General features: G+C 33.0%; 1 protein-coding gene across 2 annotated transcripts in view; it reads right to left on the reverse strand.

Annotated features, from left to right (window-relative positions):
• Nucleotides 1–1,232: 1,232 nt before the first annotated feature.
• LOC143910871 (calpain-1 catalytic subunit-like) overlaps nucleotides 1,233–19,141 on the reverse strand; it is a 141,045-nt gene continuing 123,136 nt past the window's right edge. For both annotated transcript variants that reach the window (XM_077429478.1, XM_077429479.1), the window contains 12 exons: nucleotides 17,711–17,851; nucleotides 15,498–15,672; nucleotides 15,108–15,349; nucleotides 13,176–13,348; nucleotides 4,027–4,238; nucleotides 3,782–3,939; nucleotides 3,523–3,595; nucleotides 3,220–3,444; nucleotides 3,037–3,138; nucleotides 2,860–2,953; nucleotides 2,725–2,780; nucleotides 1,233–2,647 (listed from right to left, as the gene is read on the reverse strand). In XM_077429478.1, the coding sequence (XP_077285604.1) occupies nucleotides 2,621–2,647; nucleotides 2,725–2,780; nucleotides 2,860–2,953; nucleotides 3,037–3,138; nucleotides 3,220–3,444; nucleotides 3,523–3,595; nucleotides 3,782–3,939; nucleotides 4,027–4,238; nucleotides 13,176–13,348; nucleotides 15,108–15,349; nucleotides 15,498–15,672; nucleotides 17,711–17,851 (1,678 nt within the window). In that variant the 3' untranslated portion in view covers nucleotides 1,233–2,620. The remainder of the gene's footprint in view (nucleotides 2,648–2,724; nucleotides 2,781–2,859; nucleotides 2,954–3,036; nucleotides 3,139–3,219; nucleotides 3,445–3,522; nucleotides 3,596–3,781; nucleotides 3,940–4,026; nucleotides 4,239–13,175; nucleotides 13,349–15,107; nucleotides 15,350–15,497; nucleotides 15,673–17,710; nucleotides 17,852–19,141) is intronic.

Raw genomic sequence — 19,141 nt, forward strand, 5'->3', positions numbered from 1 at the left:
TTCTCAAACTTTTCTCTATTCTGATTAATGCAGGCAAATGTATTATATAGCAATACCTTGTATTATTTGTTTAAAAGATGAGATTTTAAAATCAAATAGCTTTTAGGTGCAATCCTTTGAACATCACTCTTGAATGTAGCTTACTTTCTACCAAACAATTTTCTGTAAAACTTAAAGCATACTGTATTTATCAAGTTGTTACAGCACCCTGTCGTTTTCAATCGATAATAATAAGCCCCTCGAACCCTCGAGCTCGTCTATCTCCCTCCAGTTCAAATTCGACCCGTTTGCCACGATTGCCGTTCCAGATTTTTGGGTAAAGCGTTCGCACGTGACTCAAATGCCAATGGTGGCATTTTGGCTGTGATGGATGGACATTTTCCTCTTTGTGGAAGGCTTTCACGCTTTTCAATTGCACAAAGCCGGTGCCCTAATCGATTTCCAAACACGGGCACAATATTCGCGCTAAACACGCAAACCATAAATCAACATCAGACGCTGTACGGCTAGTAAAATTGCGTGTCGTTTCATATTAGTTAGTGATATAACATGTCAAAGTATAATAAAATAATAGAATATAGTCAATTGAAAATTAAATATTTGAAAAATTAATTTAATTTATTTTTGTTAGCGACATCTATGTAAGTATTGTAAAAGTTTTTGAAACTAGGCCATATTAAAATATATAACTTAATTCAAACACATATTGCACATTGATTTTATTATTTTAATATAAAGCTTTGTAATTTTAGGTGCTTTGGTCAAAAATTATTTATGTATTCAAATCATAATTTATTTTGATTAAATTCCGCTAGATGTCTTCTGAAATTGCAAAATTTTACAATCTTTCATGTACATTTGGTGATAAGAATTCTGAAAATTTGTATGGATTTGGTTAGAATTTTAATACAAATGCTAAATATTTGCCATTTTAATACAAATGCTAAATAAAAGGTCAGTATTTTTATTTAACAGTCAGTATCCACTCTTCAATAATAGAAATAATGAATGTTATCGAAAAAAACAATAAAAAATAATTCAGGATTTTATCTTGGAGAAGATATTGTTGATGCAAATTCAATAAAATTCACCAAGTAGTTATTACAATTGTTTTAAAGAATAATACTGACAAAAAATTCTGAAATAAAAAAAAAGTTGTTTTGTTTTGTTTTGCTACAGTGATCACAATGCTATAAAATTAGTATTATAAATAAAATAAAAAAACAATATTTCAAATCGATAAGGTTTATTCTGAATAAATAAATATTTATGTATAATATATCTTTATAAATTACATTTTCATTTTTTGCAATTTTACAGTACACATAGGGCGTTCTCAACGCCCTTTAATAAATAGGGACTTATGATTTTTATTGTAATAAATAAACACACACACACACACACACACACACACACACACACACACACACACACACGCCCACACATTATGTGTAATAAATAGAATAAAAATAATTGCACATTTTAAACGTTTCAAGAAACCGAGACATGATTAGATAATTAATATAGCACACTTTATACATTGTAATAGATTTACAATAAGTTATATTTAGTTTACAAATTTATTAAAAGAATTTTATATACACATCTTTCCGACCGATCGATTTTGTTTATATTCGAATGATGGATCCGTTATATGAATCTATGTATATGATGACTGGTGTAGGACGAAATATATAATTACAATTAATAATTATATTTGCATGCATGGATAGAAAATTTACAAGCATACGAAGAGTAATAATAAAAAATTCTGAAAAAGTGCACTATGACAAGGACCAAAACAATAAAAATTTTAAGCAGATTAAATTACAATAAAAAACAAAATATCAAATCTTCATGACTATCAAAAATATTTATCATTCTTATAAATTTTAGTATATTATTAATAATAATTGATTTCAATTGTACTTACACGGAGATATGCATATCTAATACATAACCTAAAAATATATCTTTGGCCATAAAATATTGGGAATCTCGCTATTTAATATATTTTATTTCCATATAGGCACGTCCCGTTTATATTTACATTAACAAGAAATCATTGTTATAATAAAAATTAATATTTTAGATAAAAACTTAGAAAACAAAATAACAAGCACGTAAACATAAAATAAATACTATAATGCTTTATTAAACCACGAAACGTTTCATTGCTTTGTCTTAAACAAAAAGAAATATTTCAACAAGAAATGTATTTGTTTTCCATATAAAAGCAATATCTTATGTACAAATTTAGATAAATTTTCTCTTTCACCGAATATCATCATATTGACATATTCAGATTAATTTGTGTTATATCGAATTATGCACTAGCAAGATATTGAATATACATATTGTGTAAATGGATATATTGCACCTGCAAACGAGACTAGATTTTCATTTGCAATTTGTTATAGTTATTTTTGATGAAAACCTGAAAGCAGCTGAAGGCACTGAACTTTAACATTGAATAAACAGTTCACAAAATTAATCTAAGTTTTGGCTAATGTTAACATTCGCAATTGACTATAATTATTATTATGTACGTTGAAGTTCCAATTAAACCATTCCATTGTCCAACAATGTTACCTATTTCATTTTTCCACGCGCAGTAGAGTCATGAATAGATCGTCATTAGGATCATCTGCAGCAATAAAAAACAAGATTAAATATTTTATTTATTTCTAATTTACAATATAAAAATATAGAAAAATTCGTTACCTCTTCCAATGAGAGTGGATTAGTTTTCATTTTTGTATCTAAGCTATGGTACCTTTCTGTAAATAGAAATGCAGTTAACCAACAACATCATTTTGAATTTAATACATTAATAAATGAAATTAATTTAATACTAACCATGGGCTAAATGCAATCTGACCATTGCCATAATATATGACTCGGCCGTGAGGACCCTACTTTTAGCGAACCTTAAAACTAAACACTCCAGCACCTAAAAACACAATAAATTATTATTACTCATGATAAATAAACCAAGAATAATTTTGACGCATATATTTTCAATTTGATATATGCCTTGTTTGAAACGGCCGCTCCCGCTTCCCGCAAAAGTGGCCTGAGCCGGTATGAAGAAGTCTTTCCGCCACACTGTGTCCCAGCATATTTTTGAAATGCCAACTGTAATAATAAAAAATATATTTGCATTTAAGAAAGGAAGTTTATTTGAAATAGAGTAAATATTGTATTTAAATAGAATACCTTCCAAAATTGCAACATGTGCATAAGAGCTGGAATGTCCCTTAAATGTATCCTTCCACTGATATTATAATCCCTCATCATGATTAAAGATCTGCATAATTCAAGACTAGGCCTTTCCGTCAAGCAATTCTTCCAGTGGGATCGTAAAATCTTTTGTAAAGTGGAAGCGTCGACTTCCGGAGGATGTTTTAAAAATAATTTCGATAATATTGCTTTAGTTTCAGGCTGTAATCATAAAAACGTCAACGAATTAAATCATTCCGTAAATATTTATTTAGATTATTGTATATAAAATGTATATACCTGTATTGGAGAACTATCATCCATAAACTCAGATGATATATTCCTCACAACCATATTGTCTTCATTCACTTCCCTAAAAATGAAAATATATAGCTTAATGGGGGTTTTATTAGATATAAATATAAATTTATTATATATCAGAGTATATATGTATGTATTATATATCAGAGTACTGTGTATATATGAATGCAGTACATATTTTGTATGAAATATTTTCAAATACACGCTAAGTTATAAATGTTAATTAGCATATATTCACCATATATTGCTTTGTTCGTCAGTAAATATCCTCAACAAGAATTTTCCATCAATATTAGGCATATTTGTCTGCGGCACAACAATGTAATCACCAGGGGGCAACGTGAAGAATGTAACAACCTCTCTCGCTACGGAATGATTCGTTACATCCAATGGTTTCTGTAATGTAAAATATTAATTTTAATATTGTGATAAAATATTGACAACTAGTCGTACTGTTTAAATCGGGAATTCAATTTCAATTACCTGGTCAGCTACAAAGTGCGGAGTGAGTCTCGGCATGGAGTGTGGAACTTCATAGACTGCAAAGCCGATGGCCACCAAAGGTTTCTTCCTTCCGTTCTTATCTTCGGGAGGTCGAGTGTCGTAATATTGAGTAACTGATACTACTACATGGCATTTGTTTGAATTGGCACGAGGGATTTGCACGTGGAACTGCGGGTTCATAGCCGTCGTTTCTGAAATGTACCATAAAACAAAATTAAAAATTGTCGATACATTTTATTGCTTTATAAGCAACTAGTTGTTTTACCCGGTTTCGCTCATTATTTGTAATATAAACAGCTTAAACATGGCGAATATAATAGTAAATATTCATTTGTTTTTTTAGTACATTTATTTTAATTGAAAAAAATATAATATTCCACCAACTGAATTGTCGTCATAGAAACTTTGTCTTCTTTACGAAGTTCCCAACCAAAGATACTTACATACAAAGTCTCTTTCGAAATTATATATTAGATTATTATATTACATATTATCAAAATAAACATCTTCATAAATCAAACCAAACAAATATAATCAGAAGACTCCCTATTATAATATTTATTTTATTTATTTATTTTATTCTAAACAGACCATTGTGGCATAACAGGAATTCCTAAAGCGCCACAATGGTCAAACACAAAAAAAAAATAACAATATATATAAATATCAAATAAAAATATAGCATAAGGAATGCCTTGCACCTACAGCCAGTTTCAATAAATATGTAAGAAACAACTACAAATACAAAACATCCCTGTAAGGCCCAAATGGAAGAGAGTTAATCAAAATTTCACTCATATTTCACAATCAATCATGAAAACAATGATGAGCGCAGACTACCAGATAAATGGGTTAGAGTAGTTTCCGACAATTTTCGCTCACTAAGGTGGAAAATATCACATTCAGTCTCGGCAGCAACGATTTCATTAACCTTTCCTTACCGGTGATAGAAACATAGTCGACATTTACTCTAATTGTGTGAATATCTCTGTAAATATACTAAATACAGAGTTCATATTTTGGGTATTCCTCAGCAATACATTGATGTATTAGATAGAATTATTATAATATACACGTATTTATCTGACGCAACAGAAAAAAATATTTTATCGAAGAATCGGGCATAATGCGCAAATGCAGTGTGTGCTATTACGTTTTTTCCTTCAGTCGTGTCCCGTTCTCGGTGCGCGCGTGTTGTTTTTTTCGTTTCGGAGCTTTTTTGTACCGTGTGGACCAGCACTTTATTTGTGTTTCTTGATTATTATATAGTAAATACGGTAATAATTATTTAATGTTATTTTTTTTTAATTTGCTATGCTACATTGTATATTATATTTATATTTTCAAAGACAATTTTAATTTAAAAAAAAAAATGGCTGAAAGAAATTTGATGAATGAAGAGGAATATGATAGCGATCTCGATTTTGAAATAAATGATAATTTTACTGATACGGAAGATTTTATTGAAGACATGGAAGATACAGATTCGGAATTAGAGGCCAGTGAAAATGAAGACGAAGAAGTGTATACATCGAATCATGGATTTCAATGGAATTCATTACCACCATCATCCTCAAGACGTAGAGAGTGCAATATTGTTACCGAAAATTCAGGACTTATAAATGGTAGCACTACTGTAAATACTATTAGAGAAATGTTCTCTTTGTTTATAAATTCAAATATGGTGAGAGAAATATGTGAACAAACGAATCGTCAGTTACATCGTACATCCACGAAAATTATCGAGCCGATATTGGCAGAAGAATTGCTTGCATTCATTGGAATAATGCTTGCGTCTGGCAGAAATAGGACCCGAAAATTAAGCTTAAATGAATTGTGGACTAATGACAGCGCTTTTTGCCAACCATTTTTTACGGCATCTATGTCTCGGGATAGGTTCATCACAATATTCAGTCAAATTCGTTTTGACGACAAAGAAACCAGACAAGAAAGAATACACGTGTCGTCTGATAAATTAGAACCTATCAGGACAATTTTTAATGAATTTGTAGAAGAATGTAAACGTAATTATTCTCCAAGTTGCAACATTACTGTGGATGAACGTTTGGCTACCTATAAAGGCAATTGCCCATTCCGCGTGTATATGAAGTCGAAACCCGGTAGATATGGAATAAAAATGTGGGTATCGGCTGACTCTTCAACAGCATATATATTAAATATACAGGTTTATACAGGTATGGTTAATAATTGCCGAGAGATAAATCAAGGGAATCGTGTAGTGATGGATTTAGTTCAACCGCAATATGGCACCAATAGAGGTGTAACAACGGACAACTTTTTTACTTCGGTGGCATTAGCTGATAGCCTTTTAGATAAAGGGCTAACTCTAACTAGTACCCTACGTAAAAATAAACGGGAAATTCCCAAAGAATTTTTACCATCGAAACATAGACTTTTACACAGTAGCTTGTTTGGTTTTACATCAACCAAGACATTAGTTTCGTATGTGCCAAAAAAAAAATAAAGCAGTTTTGCTATTGTCTACTCAATTTCATGACAGTGAAGTGAGTAGTCATGAAGAAAAGAAGCCGGAAATAATAATGTTTTATAATAAAACAAAAGGTGCAGTAGATACCGGCGATAAAATGACAAGTGAGTATTCTTGTGCAAGATCAACAAGAAGATGGCCTTTTAGAGTGTTTATGGAGATGCTGGATATAGCTGCGCTAAATGCATATTTGCTATGGGCGCAGAAATATCCAGAATGGAAGGCGAATAACAGAAGTCGACGAAAATTATTTATTAGAGAACTTAGTTTGGAATTAGCTATGCCCAATATTGTATTTTTTTTATTTACGTTTACTTCTCATTTTTTTTTTATCAATTTATGTATTTGTGTATTAAAATTATTATTGTGAAAATAAATACATGAAAAGTACATATAAACATATTTTATTTTATTTGATGAAAAAATTGAATATATTTTTACGCATAGGTTTTGAATCATCGCGTAATTCTGGCGGATGTGGCGTGATTTCTGATCAGCGAGTCGCGGAGTGGGGGCCTAGTGTTCGTCCTCACTTGGAGATGGGCGGCCTTCTGGGATTGTCGTTCACGCGTCTTCAATTTCATGCTTTTTAGATCGTTTTTAGCAGTATATTACCAATATTGATACATATATATTCATTTATATAGATGCGGACTATAACTATAGTCATGAATAGAAGAAAAAATGGTTAAATATTCATATTTATCAGACTTTAAAATCACGAATTTCTAGAACGACCGAGTCGACATCACCGCTGCACGCGTAATTTTTTAGCACCGTAAGGGAAAGGTTAAGAAGTCGAATAGCTTTTGGAATAGGAGTCATTCGAAAAAGAACTGTGCGGGCAGGAGGTACAGCCAGCAAATGATGATGTCTACCACGCACATAGTGATAAGGGACATAAAGTCCCAACTGCTCCAGCAACAACGGGCATGACGTATTACCACGGAAGAGCAGGAGAACGAAACGAATTAATGAGAAGTTTCTCCGAAGTTCAAGGGAATTATACCCAAGCATGCCCAAAAGGAAAGGAGTGGGGTAGAGATATGGGTAATACCCATATTCTTTCCTATATAGGAAACGAAGAAATGCCAGATATAATCATGGGCGATATATATGACAGATCTAATCATGGGCGCCCGCAAGGGGGGGCACTTGCCCCCCCTGGATTGATTGAAAATAGTCAAATATTTAGTTGTATGAGCTACATAGATCTTCCAGAAGTCCAACTGCAAGTTCAAAACCTGCTCAGTGTAGTAAAACTTCACCGAGGTGATTCCGATAACTATTTCAGGGATATTTTTGAGAAAACAGTACAACTCGCACAGAAAGTGGATATTGAACTGATTATCCCAAGACAGTGTGGAAGACAAAAGTATCGAAGTAATCCGGGAACCATAAGTGTTGAAGAGTACATACTTCAGACAAACAGTTTACATTCCATACTTAGATTCTCTAATTAACTCAATAGAGAGTCGATTTTGTGAAGCCAACAGTGCAAAATTTAACTTAGCGTTGCTACATCCTTCGAAATTGTGCAAACTGAATCATCAACAGTTTAAGGATACAATGTCTACTATTAATCAGGTATACCACATTGATAATTTTGAAACTGAAGCCTTGAGTTGGTTTGATTTTTGGAAAACGCGAGAATACAAAAGTAGCCAAGATTTCATCGACTTGTTACCTTTTACAAAGTTTTATCCGGGTGTCAGGTATGCCTTACTAGTTTTTACGTTACGTTCACCATACAAATACGCTACAGTAAATTAAAACTACATTAAAACATTACTAAAAATATTTTGCCCCCCCTTAGAAAATTTTCTGCAGGCGCCCATGGATCTAATATATGTTTTCGAAAGAGACTTTGTAACTATGTAAGGTTTGTTTCGTGCATCGAAAACAAATCAAAGTTTATATGATGACGAAATATTATTTTTTTCGATTCAAATAAATTGAATAAAAAACAAATTAATGTTAACTATTACATTAGCCATGTTTAAGCGGTTTATATTACAAATACCGAGCGAAGCCGAGTAAAACCACTAGTTTAATTTTGAAATTTAAAAATTTTGTTAAAGTGCTTTAAAATTTCATTTGTTTTATTTAAAATTTCATTTGCTTTATTTAAAACTTCATTTGTTTCATTTAAAATTTCATTTGTTTTAATTAAATTTCATTTGCTTTATTTGAAATTTCATTTGTTTCATTTGTTTTCTTTAAAATTTGATTTGCTTTATTTGAAATTTGATTTGTTTTATTGAAAATTTCATTTATTATATTAAAAATTTCATTATAAATTAAATACTATATGATTTTAATGTTTACATACTTAAGAAGTTGAAATCTTCCCACAGGCCACGGACCATGAAAAGGTTGATAAAAAGTTCATTAGAGTCACTGATTTCTCTGTTTAGGTATCAGCAATAAAATACATGACCATATGTATGATCCGACAATTTATTATATTGTGTAATATAAATGTACAAAAATAAACAGAGTAAGTGTAAAGTGATGTATGTATGTGAAGTATTACACATCTGTAGAGACTTTTATTAACCGCCTATAATGGAATAAATGTGTACATAGGTACAGAACATTTACTGGTTTGGCACAAGTTCGAAAGTGCTTTAAGCACACGATTTAACACGTAGACCTCCCGCAGGTTGTGGTGTCCCAACAATTGGACAACAATAGCACCTGGTCACGAGGTGAGCGGTGAGGGACGTGGGGCTCACTCACCTCCGGATTTACATAATAAATCTGCAGAACCGGTTCCATTTTGAGACCCAAAACAATTTTGGGGCAGGTCAGTGCCGGTAAGGCTTTCGAGCACGAAGCGACCTCTCGCGGTTTGCGTTAGAAAGTGAGTGGAGTATAAACGCATTCAAATGATTTTTAATGTGCACAAAATGGGATTACTTAACTATCAAATCTATCCTAACTGAAGAATTCTTATTCAGAATATGAGCTTTTGAATCTATTTTTATGTTATCATTCCGGCTGCTTGAACTGTTATAGGCTATAACAGTTCAAGCAGCCGGAATGATACCAAAAAAATAACGATCTTTCAATATTAACTATCGAACATGAAGAAGCTCAGTAAATATCTTTAAAATATGTGATTGCAGAATTTACAAATTTGGAGACGAGGACGAACATTTCAAATTTGTAAGTTCAATTTAAAAAAACCTTAGAAGATGCCTTGTAAAGAAGGGGGCTTTAGTAACTTTTGCATGGGGGTTTCATTTTTCTAGCTACGCCACCGTATTGCTATAACTTATAGCAAATTTTAAATGTTCTTCCTCGTCTCCAAATTTGAAAGTTCTGCAATCACATATTTTAAAGATATTTTACTGAGCTTCTTCATGTTCGATAACACTGTTCGACAAATGACGACTTTTTTTTTGGTTCAGAGACGAGATATGACTTTTCTTATAGAATTATGCCCAGTGAACACGAATCTGGTAATAAAAAATGTTGATTGGCTCGAGATTCGGAGATATATGTGTTTTATAAATCGCGCGATTTTTCTATATCTTGGTGTTGTTCTGTCGATCTCTCAAAATCTGTCGATTTCCTGTTCAAAATGAATATTGGAATCTATAGTCGGGTATTTTATCTTCCATTTGTAGTACTTTTCAACTTTCAAATCTCTCTAAGTAGTCATCCAGTTCAAATCAAAAGTCAAAAGTACGTATTTTCACTTGGGATTTTTTCCCACTGTTAATACTATTTTATATTGAGTTTTTTCTATTGAAACATATTTATTGAGATAGTGTTCTGACCACACAAATTTTTTTTTTCGTTTAAAAAGGTTAATTGGAAGTGTGCTAAACTTTAAATCGGTGAAATTGCGAGCAAAAAGCTCGTACTAGTGTTTACTCGTATTTACACGAATCTGAATTGAATTAATAGGGATAATATATTAAATTATCTTTATATGAGAATTAAATAAAATTCCACTTAGAAAAATCATATTTCTTCTATTCTTGTGGATTAATAACAAAAATTAGTTTATTTTATCGAGGTAAGCCAGTTATCAATAGAATAAGTGGTATGTTAGTCATTTTTTTTTTGTTTTTCTGGTGTTTATTCAATCAAATGATAATAAATACAACAATCTGTGTCAACATTAAAAAATTTTAGAGGCAAAATAAATTTTCAAAAATTTGTCAAGTAGGAAAAATCTGGTATTTTTTGTATTTAAAAAAATAACTAAATTTTATTTCAGAGATAAAACTTTTTTATAAACATGACTGCTTATTGCCCTTTCTTTTTAGATATCACTCATACAGGTGACGTATCAATTATCATAATTAGGGTGTAAAAACCTAATTGAGTTAGCGCTTTAACTGTGAGATTTTGGTGTTTTGACTAAAATCTTTAAAAATAAAATTTAAAAAAATCGTAAGACTTTGGACTGAGGTATATGTGGCTCAAAATGTTCTAAATGATATGAACTATCAACCCTTTAAGGCTTTGGACTTAGCTACCAAACACTCTGTATAAATGTATACCTATATATATATATATATATATATATATATATATATATATATATATATATATATATATATATATATATATAGGTATACAGGTATATAGGTATATATAATATATATATATATATATATATATATATATATATATATATATATATATATATATATATATATATATATATATATATAATTGTACATATCATACCACTAATGCACTGGCACATAGTAAATATTCAAAAACGACCATTATGACGTCAAAAACGATCGCAGTTCTCGCCGTTTTCATAAAAAACAATATATCATTGTTCGGATTTGAAAAGGTTAATATTTGGAGATATTCCTGGAGGCCCCCTGACCCCAAGAGCCCGCATTCACCGCGTACCCCCGCGTTATAGTAGTTACGAAACTGTAGCAATATCAATAATAATTGATTTTGGTCTAATCGAAAGTTGGTACAAGTATCGGAATACATTTATCGGAATATAGAATAGTCATTTGTGGTGAAAGAATATTTAACTGAAAATTTTGCTAAACTTTAACTTCGCAAAATACACATGGAGAAATGTTGTATTGAGAAATGTTCAAAAACACAACAGAAAATTACCGACCTGAAAAAGAGACCATTCAAAATTTATGAGGCAAATAGAGAATCGTATTGTTTCAGAGGAGGCTGCTTTGTTCTGAAGGAAATTTGGCGTGATAATAATATGTAGTTGAGGTACAGAACTTATAGATAAGAATTGTATCACATTATTAATAGGATGCTTATTTTATTATTTTTTATAACATATAAAGAAACCTAGTAAAATAATAAAGACAAGGTAAATTAACATATGTACATATCTATTACTTATATATATTCGAAGTAGTTTGTGCAATTAATATTCTCATTTTATTATAATGATAACAGGGACGTCATTTCAGCTTTTTTCAGTGGGGGAAAAAGTTGGCCAGTTTATGGTTGTTTTTTTTTTATAATTTTTTTTAAGAAGCTTCTAATTGACATGTTTAAATTTGATGAGGTTTCAGCTGACCTGATCTTAGTAAGGAATAATCGATTTGATTGAGATTCATAGTATTTTATCAAGTGGCATGCATGTTCCTGGCCTGGCCAAATTTAGGGGGGGAGGGGTAAATACATTCCTCTGAATATCCAAATGACGTACCTGAATGATAAATTATTATATATGTAGAACAGATAATTGTTTCTGGAAGTGTTTACTAATTGCTTTAGTCCAAGATTTCCCTATCTCATACCAAATAGTGCTAATCATCTAAAATTATTTTAAATTCAAAATAAAAAATGAGAATTGAACAGAAACTATATTAAGTGTTTATGGATTTGAAGCTTATTTTTTTTAAATTAGAATGAATGATTTCATAGTATGAATTATAAAATAATTGTTCAGAATTCGATGACAATCGTTGATCTAAGATGATGAAAATCAGGTTTTTTTAAAAAAAAAATTTAAGCATATGAATTTCGATGTCAACTCGAATTAACAGGAACGTGAACTTCCCGTTCCTTGAAACCCGTTCTTGACCAGTATGACCATATGTATGGCGCGTGTTATCGATAACGTCAGCTGTTGCTCGGAATTATTACATTATTTTTTACGACATTGCAAAACTTAATTGTGATCGATTTGCGGTAGAATGCTCACGTGAATATATTATAGACACATTCCTCAGAATAAATCGAAGATAATTTTTGCCACGGATTCACCGATCTTTCAGACGATACATCCAGTTTGATTGGAACTTGGATGAAACTCATATTTCACCGGGTTGTCTCGCTAGATCGGCAAACAGAGTTAGTTATGTTCGGTGTGGAGATGCTGCGAATTTTTGTACGCCCTGTACGGCAATAAAAGCGAAACAACATAAACTGTTTATCGAGTTCCTGGAACGGGAACGAAAGCTCCGTGTAGCGCTGATCTTAGATCTAATTGCAGGGAAACAAGTTTATCGTACCCATAAAAGCGAGCATTCGTTTGTTTACTTGGTCAAATGTCGCCAAGTTAGATAGAAGAGCTACGAAACGACTCGCGAAGCTCTCAATTTCGCACAACTTTTATATTGCCCGAAGAGAAAATATGAAATCTGATCAATACCTATGTACTGCGGTCCTCCTCCAGCATTGTAACCAGCCCTCCATCTTCTTCTAGCTAAAACTGCTCTCCAGGGTTGTTTGCTGTGCAGGGCCGGCTCGCTCATCCAATCGTCTGGGCCGACGTGGACCAGTTCCAACTGGGTGAAATGCTTGGAAAAATCCTCGAAAGACATCCTGAAAATTATCAGTGTTCGTACGTCAGTTGAACAGTGTATTGGAAAAAAATGTACACGCTTCACCTATGTATGTACAAGTCTTAAAGACTTTCCCACGGCACGGATATCTGTTCAAGTTGCTCAATCTAGTACGGCAAGCCTCAAACTATGGCTCGCACTTATAGTTAATCTCAACAGCGGCGATATAATCTAATGATATGTAAACTTTGTTTGACTTTGTTGGCACAGTAATGGCTCACCGTTCTCGAATCGATGAAGAAATATTATAAGGCGAGTGCATATTATATTATGGTGAATTTTGAATCAATTTTTGTTCAATATAAAAATAAGTCAGAATACACTAGCTAAGTATTATTAGTATTGAATGAATGAATAGGTACAAAATTAATTTATTCATCATAAATAATCGATATTACCATTGATCAAATCAATTTACATATAATACGATAAAAATATTGCATAATACTAAAACATAAAATGATAAAATAATTTAATAATATTGAGATTTGAAGTTAAGTTCTATATCAGGTACATATGTATGTACATAACTACATGTGTAGCATTTAATCTTGTTTTTTGCTTTGTCTTAATAAACGGAACTAACAAGCTTCAATCTAACAATCTTAAGACGGATAAAAGAGGATTTAACATGGAATTAGAAACAATCATTCTATGTACAGTGTATCGGTCATCGTAAAAATCCAACTTTTATTTTCTTTATTGCGATATGATTACTACGCCTTTTCAACACAAATAATAGGAATAAAATAATAACAAAGATATAAAACTGCATAGCTTCTATATTTCTTTGAAAAGGTCCTAATTGATAAATTTTGTTAAAATTCTCTTTATGCATATGTAAATAATAAATACGTACTGTATTATTAATAGCTAATCAAGTATGTTAAGATTTAAAAAATTACAATGAGTTTTTTAACATCCTTTTACCAACATTTTCAAGGTTAAATAAAAAATGATACTTAATAACCAGAAACATAGCTTAAAGGTTAGCGTATAATGCTAGCAACTGAGGGGTCACGGGTTCGATCCCCGATCCTCTGTTGATAACCAGACCTTGGATATATGTATTTGACTTCTAATCGATCTTTTCCTATCAGAGTTTATCAATTTATCTGATTTCTGTTGAAACGATTCCTACCAAATTGGCCACCTACCTTCATTTGTCACCATTATTTGAATTTGATTTAAAATTTATATATAGTGGAAAAGTACAAAAGTTGGCCATAGGTGTCACCTTAGGGGCAATTCCATAATGACACAATAGTATATATTTTTTAATATTTTTTTATAAGAAATATGAGTTTAATATTTGAAACCAATGAGCGAACTTGTATTTGAAGTACTTGATATGTTATTTAGAACTTTTGTCGATGTAGCAGCAGAAAAGTGAGTTTCTAGGACGAAGTGTGTGCAAAGGGAAAGGATTTATGAGAAAATCGCGGTCTCCTTGTTGGCGTTTTAGATCGCTCGCGGTCCATTGCGAAAGAGTTCTCTGGAGCTCGCGGTTCACACCATTCAGTGCAACCTGTCGACTTTCACTATCAAAGACAACCGGGGATCTTTAGCATTTTGCTGGCCGAACCCAGATTATATGGCCCCGTTATTGTTCAGCTTGGTATTTGGCGTTTCTCAAATGTCTCGCGGCACTCGTTTTGGTCATGCGGTGTTTGTGCAATGCGGCATGACCGGCCCAACTCGACAACAAACCCTATGTATTAATTTATGAAATAACTCACCAGAACTCTCCATCGTTGGTTACTCTCACGCTGAGCAGCTCCCTGTCCCTGTCTGAGAGTCCTTGCCATTCCCAGGATCCCGCAGACCAGGCACCTGCCCAATGTCCTCTCCCTCGAGCTCCTCTCAACCGGACCAAGGGTGTTTCTCCTCCTTGACCTCTGACCCTCGCCAATCCAGTCACACTGTATGCGTGGTGGGTTAAAAGGCCATTGCGTAGTCGCAGCTGTCGTTTCTCTTTATCCTGAAACATTTATAGTCCACTGATTAACCCATTGGATTAGCACGCACGAGCCGCTCTCGGCCGATTCGATGCGGTCGGATAAGCCGGTTAAGATAGGAGATCTGTTGTTTTTTTTTAGTGATCGATTAAGTTCAGAGGCAAGTATTACCGGCGTAATGGTAGCGATCAGAAGACTCGATCTGGGCACGGCACTGTTCAGCACTTGGAACGTGAGGTAGCGGTCCTGATGGCTCAAGCCAAAGCTCTGTACAATGCCACCGGTCAGGTCCTGCAAGGAGCGCGTTGTCGAACCACTAGACAAATTCTCGTAGTTCCCATACAATCTGAAAGAATGTCTAAAATTAATACTCAACCTAAAGGATGCAACGTATGAGAATTAACGGAAGTTTGAAAAAAGTCTTCCTGGGAGTTTTTATTATAATGATTGAGTAGGAACGGAAGACGACACCAATGATTATAGACACATCTCAACAGTTTTAGACATAATGGTCTTCTCACGCGACTTCATGAACTATGGAGTTTCACGCGATGCTTATACATAATAATAATTCCATAAGTAATCCCGAGAATTACCTGCTATTTTACTTTAGAATGAATGCTTATTTGATGATTCGACAGATCTTTCAATGTCAGAGTTTCCTTAAGTTTTGATTTTTTTTACATTATCTATAGGTACATTGATGTGTAGATTGAAATGAAATTTTTGTGAAAAATGAGAAAATTCGACTGTTTTTATTTTTGTGTTTTGGTGTTTTTTTTTTATATTTTACAAATGAGCCGTTATATTTGAAAGTGGCGGAAGTCCAATTTTCAGTTCCAAAACACTATTTATGTTTGATTTAATTCGATATGTTGAGAATCTCGGAAAAGCAGAATAAACGTATTTTTAAATATTATTAAACGCTAAACATTATTTAATGATTTTCGAAATATTTATCGAAATGAAGCAAAGTAGACTTATGTCACTTTCATATATAACGGCTGAAATATCATACAGTTACACATCTACTTAAAAAATTACGCCAATAGCGTAATTAGCGTCTAAAGTTTGACAAACAATCAAAAAGCTCGTTGTAAAGAATAAGTAATAAATTGTATAATATTCATTTTAGTATTCAGCTAGCAGTATAGCTCGGCGGTTGCGTTAATGATGACCACCGAGAGGTTCCCGGGATCAAGCCCTGGGTTGACCTCGATTAATAAATAATTTATTCAAAAGTATTTCTGTAGTGCTGATGGTCAGACTTGGATATTTGTATCTCGAAGTCGATTGTTTCTTACCTGAGTTTGCCAATTTATCTGATTTCATTGTTGAAACTGTTCCTCATCAAATTGGCAAAAATCATCCAACCCACTATCTCACCACTATTTGAATAAGATTTAAAATTTATACATGTAAAAGTTTAATACCATGGATGTCACTCAGAGGCAACCCGTAATGGTATCATAGGAAAAAAAAATTTTGGGTCAAATTGACGGTTATTTAAGCTTATTTTGGCTATGGTTTTGTGATTTAATAAATTAAAAGGCGGATCGGCAAGGCAAAAAGCTCAATGTCGAAATTTAATAAAATTTTGAAGGATCGAGGCATCACCGTGTCTATGAAAATGCATCTGGTTCGAGCTTTGGTATTCCCTGTATTTTTATACGGAGTGGAGATATGGATATTACGAGCCCGAGAAAGGCAAATAATATACGCTTTTGAAATGTGATGTTGGAGACGGATGCTTAGAATCCCCTGGACAGCGAGAAGAACCAATGCCTCAATCTTTTAAGAGCTGACGTTTGGTGATAGGCTATCCTCCAGTTCTTTGGACACATCGCGAGGCGAGACCAGGAAAGCCTGGAAAATTGATCGTTATGGGAAGCGTTGAGGGAAACAGAGGAAGAGGACGATCCCTAACAAGACGAATGGAGTGACCAGATCAGGACTGCCACTGGGAAAATGGCTGTCGAATCACTATGGGGATTATGGAAATTAGAAGACAGGCAAGTCACGACCCTCAAACATGAAGAAAGCGACCGGAAAGAAGTCTTTTAATATATTAAAACGAGAGGAAGATACATGCTAAAAATTAAACCAAGCAGATTCGTTTCGTGATAGGCTGTATGAACTTCCATTACAGCTCTTTGTATTATACATGCATAGTTATAACTTTTTGAAGATTCAACTATACATTTTATTCAATACAATTTAGAAAAAAATAGTTACGTTATAAATTTACTGAGATTGTTTTGATGTCTAGGCTCCAATAACGATTTAATACGTACATAAATTAGCCAGATAGATTTGACATCTTTTTGTGAGTAGTCAAGAGTAGGCACATGACAAAAAAAATGTATATTTTCAATTAAACTTACTTGGCATAAGCTTTTTCCATTAACGACGCCCAAAATTCAGTCGTCGTACTAGAATGAAGGTAAATCAGTCTTCCTCGAAAGGTAGGCAATCTGTCATCGACCAGCACTTCTTTCCATTCGCCAAAGTGCCAAAACCTGAACCTGAAACAAAAACAAAGATTAAAATCAATAAACAGTGCTCAAAGTTGAACAACGTTCCACAGCTATGCAGCAATTGTGGACGAAATACCTATAGTCAAGTCTTGTTTCGCAGATGTTGCTTTTGAAGATACGACGCACCGCGTTTTGCGGTGCCATGTGTGTACTTTCAATATTATTGTTATTGCCTAACGAGAGCGCCTCTTGGACGAAAATCACAATCGCAACATCGAGACCACTTCTTGCACAACATCCCCCATTCATTGCCAATTTGCAACACGTAAATCTCGGCAGGCGGCGCTGCACAAAAGCGCACGCCGGACAACTACTGCGCGAATTATCAATTTCATGCATGTGTGTGTGTGTCCACCGATTTACATATTCGTTGTGACTTCCGCATTGACGTCTTCCTCGTCTCGTTCTCCAAGATCGGATCAAATGGGACTGGTATAGAAAAAGAAGTGGTCAATGTCTCTGTGCTCGTGTATTTGTTATTTACCGTGAAGCGAAAGTGGCGATTATGTCGCACATTCTCGATCGAGACTTTGACGTTAAACAATTAGTTTACAATGTATGAGTTGCGGTAAAAAGTCGATAAAGAAGGAACGGTTTGAAAGTATTGAGACTAGCAGTATTGTCATGTATTCATTTTGGCCGGGACATTGCTGGAATCGGTAATGACGTATGACCTTCGCAAATACTAGTGGTTTTACCCGGCTTCGCTCGGTATTTGTAATATAATTTGTAATATAAATCGCTTAAACATGGCTAATGTAATAGTAAACATTTGTTTTTTTATTAAATTTATTTTATTTATTTATTTATTTTATTCTAAACAGACCATTGTGGCATAACAGTAATTCCTAAAGCGCCACAATGGTCAAAAACATAACACAAAAAAATCAAAATAACAATTAAACACAAATCAATACACAACGAAAATAATACACCCATCAATTATATATAAAAAAAATACATTTGAACATAAACATAAATACATCCATACATAAACATAAAAAACAGCATTTAATAATAACAGATAAAGTTAAAATATCAAATAAAAAAATATATAGCATAAGGAATGCCTAAAGGCAGTTTCAATAAATATGTAAGAAACAACTACAAATACAAAACATCCCTGTAGGCCCAAATGGAAGAGAGTTAATCAAAATTTCACTCATAAATCACAATCAATCATGACAACAATGATGAGCGCAGACTACCAGATAAATGGGTTAGAGTAATTTCCGACAATTTACGCTCACTAAGGTGGAAAATATCACATTCAGTCTC

This window comes from Arctopsyche grandis, chromosome 4 (assembly GCF_051622035.1).
Source record: "Arctopsyche grandis isolate Sample6627 chromosome 4, ASM5162203v2, whole genome shotgun sequence".
Classification (NCBI taxonomy): Eukaryota; Metazoa; Arthropoda; class Insecta; order Trichoptera; family Hydropsychidae; genus Arctopsyche; species Arctopsyche grandis.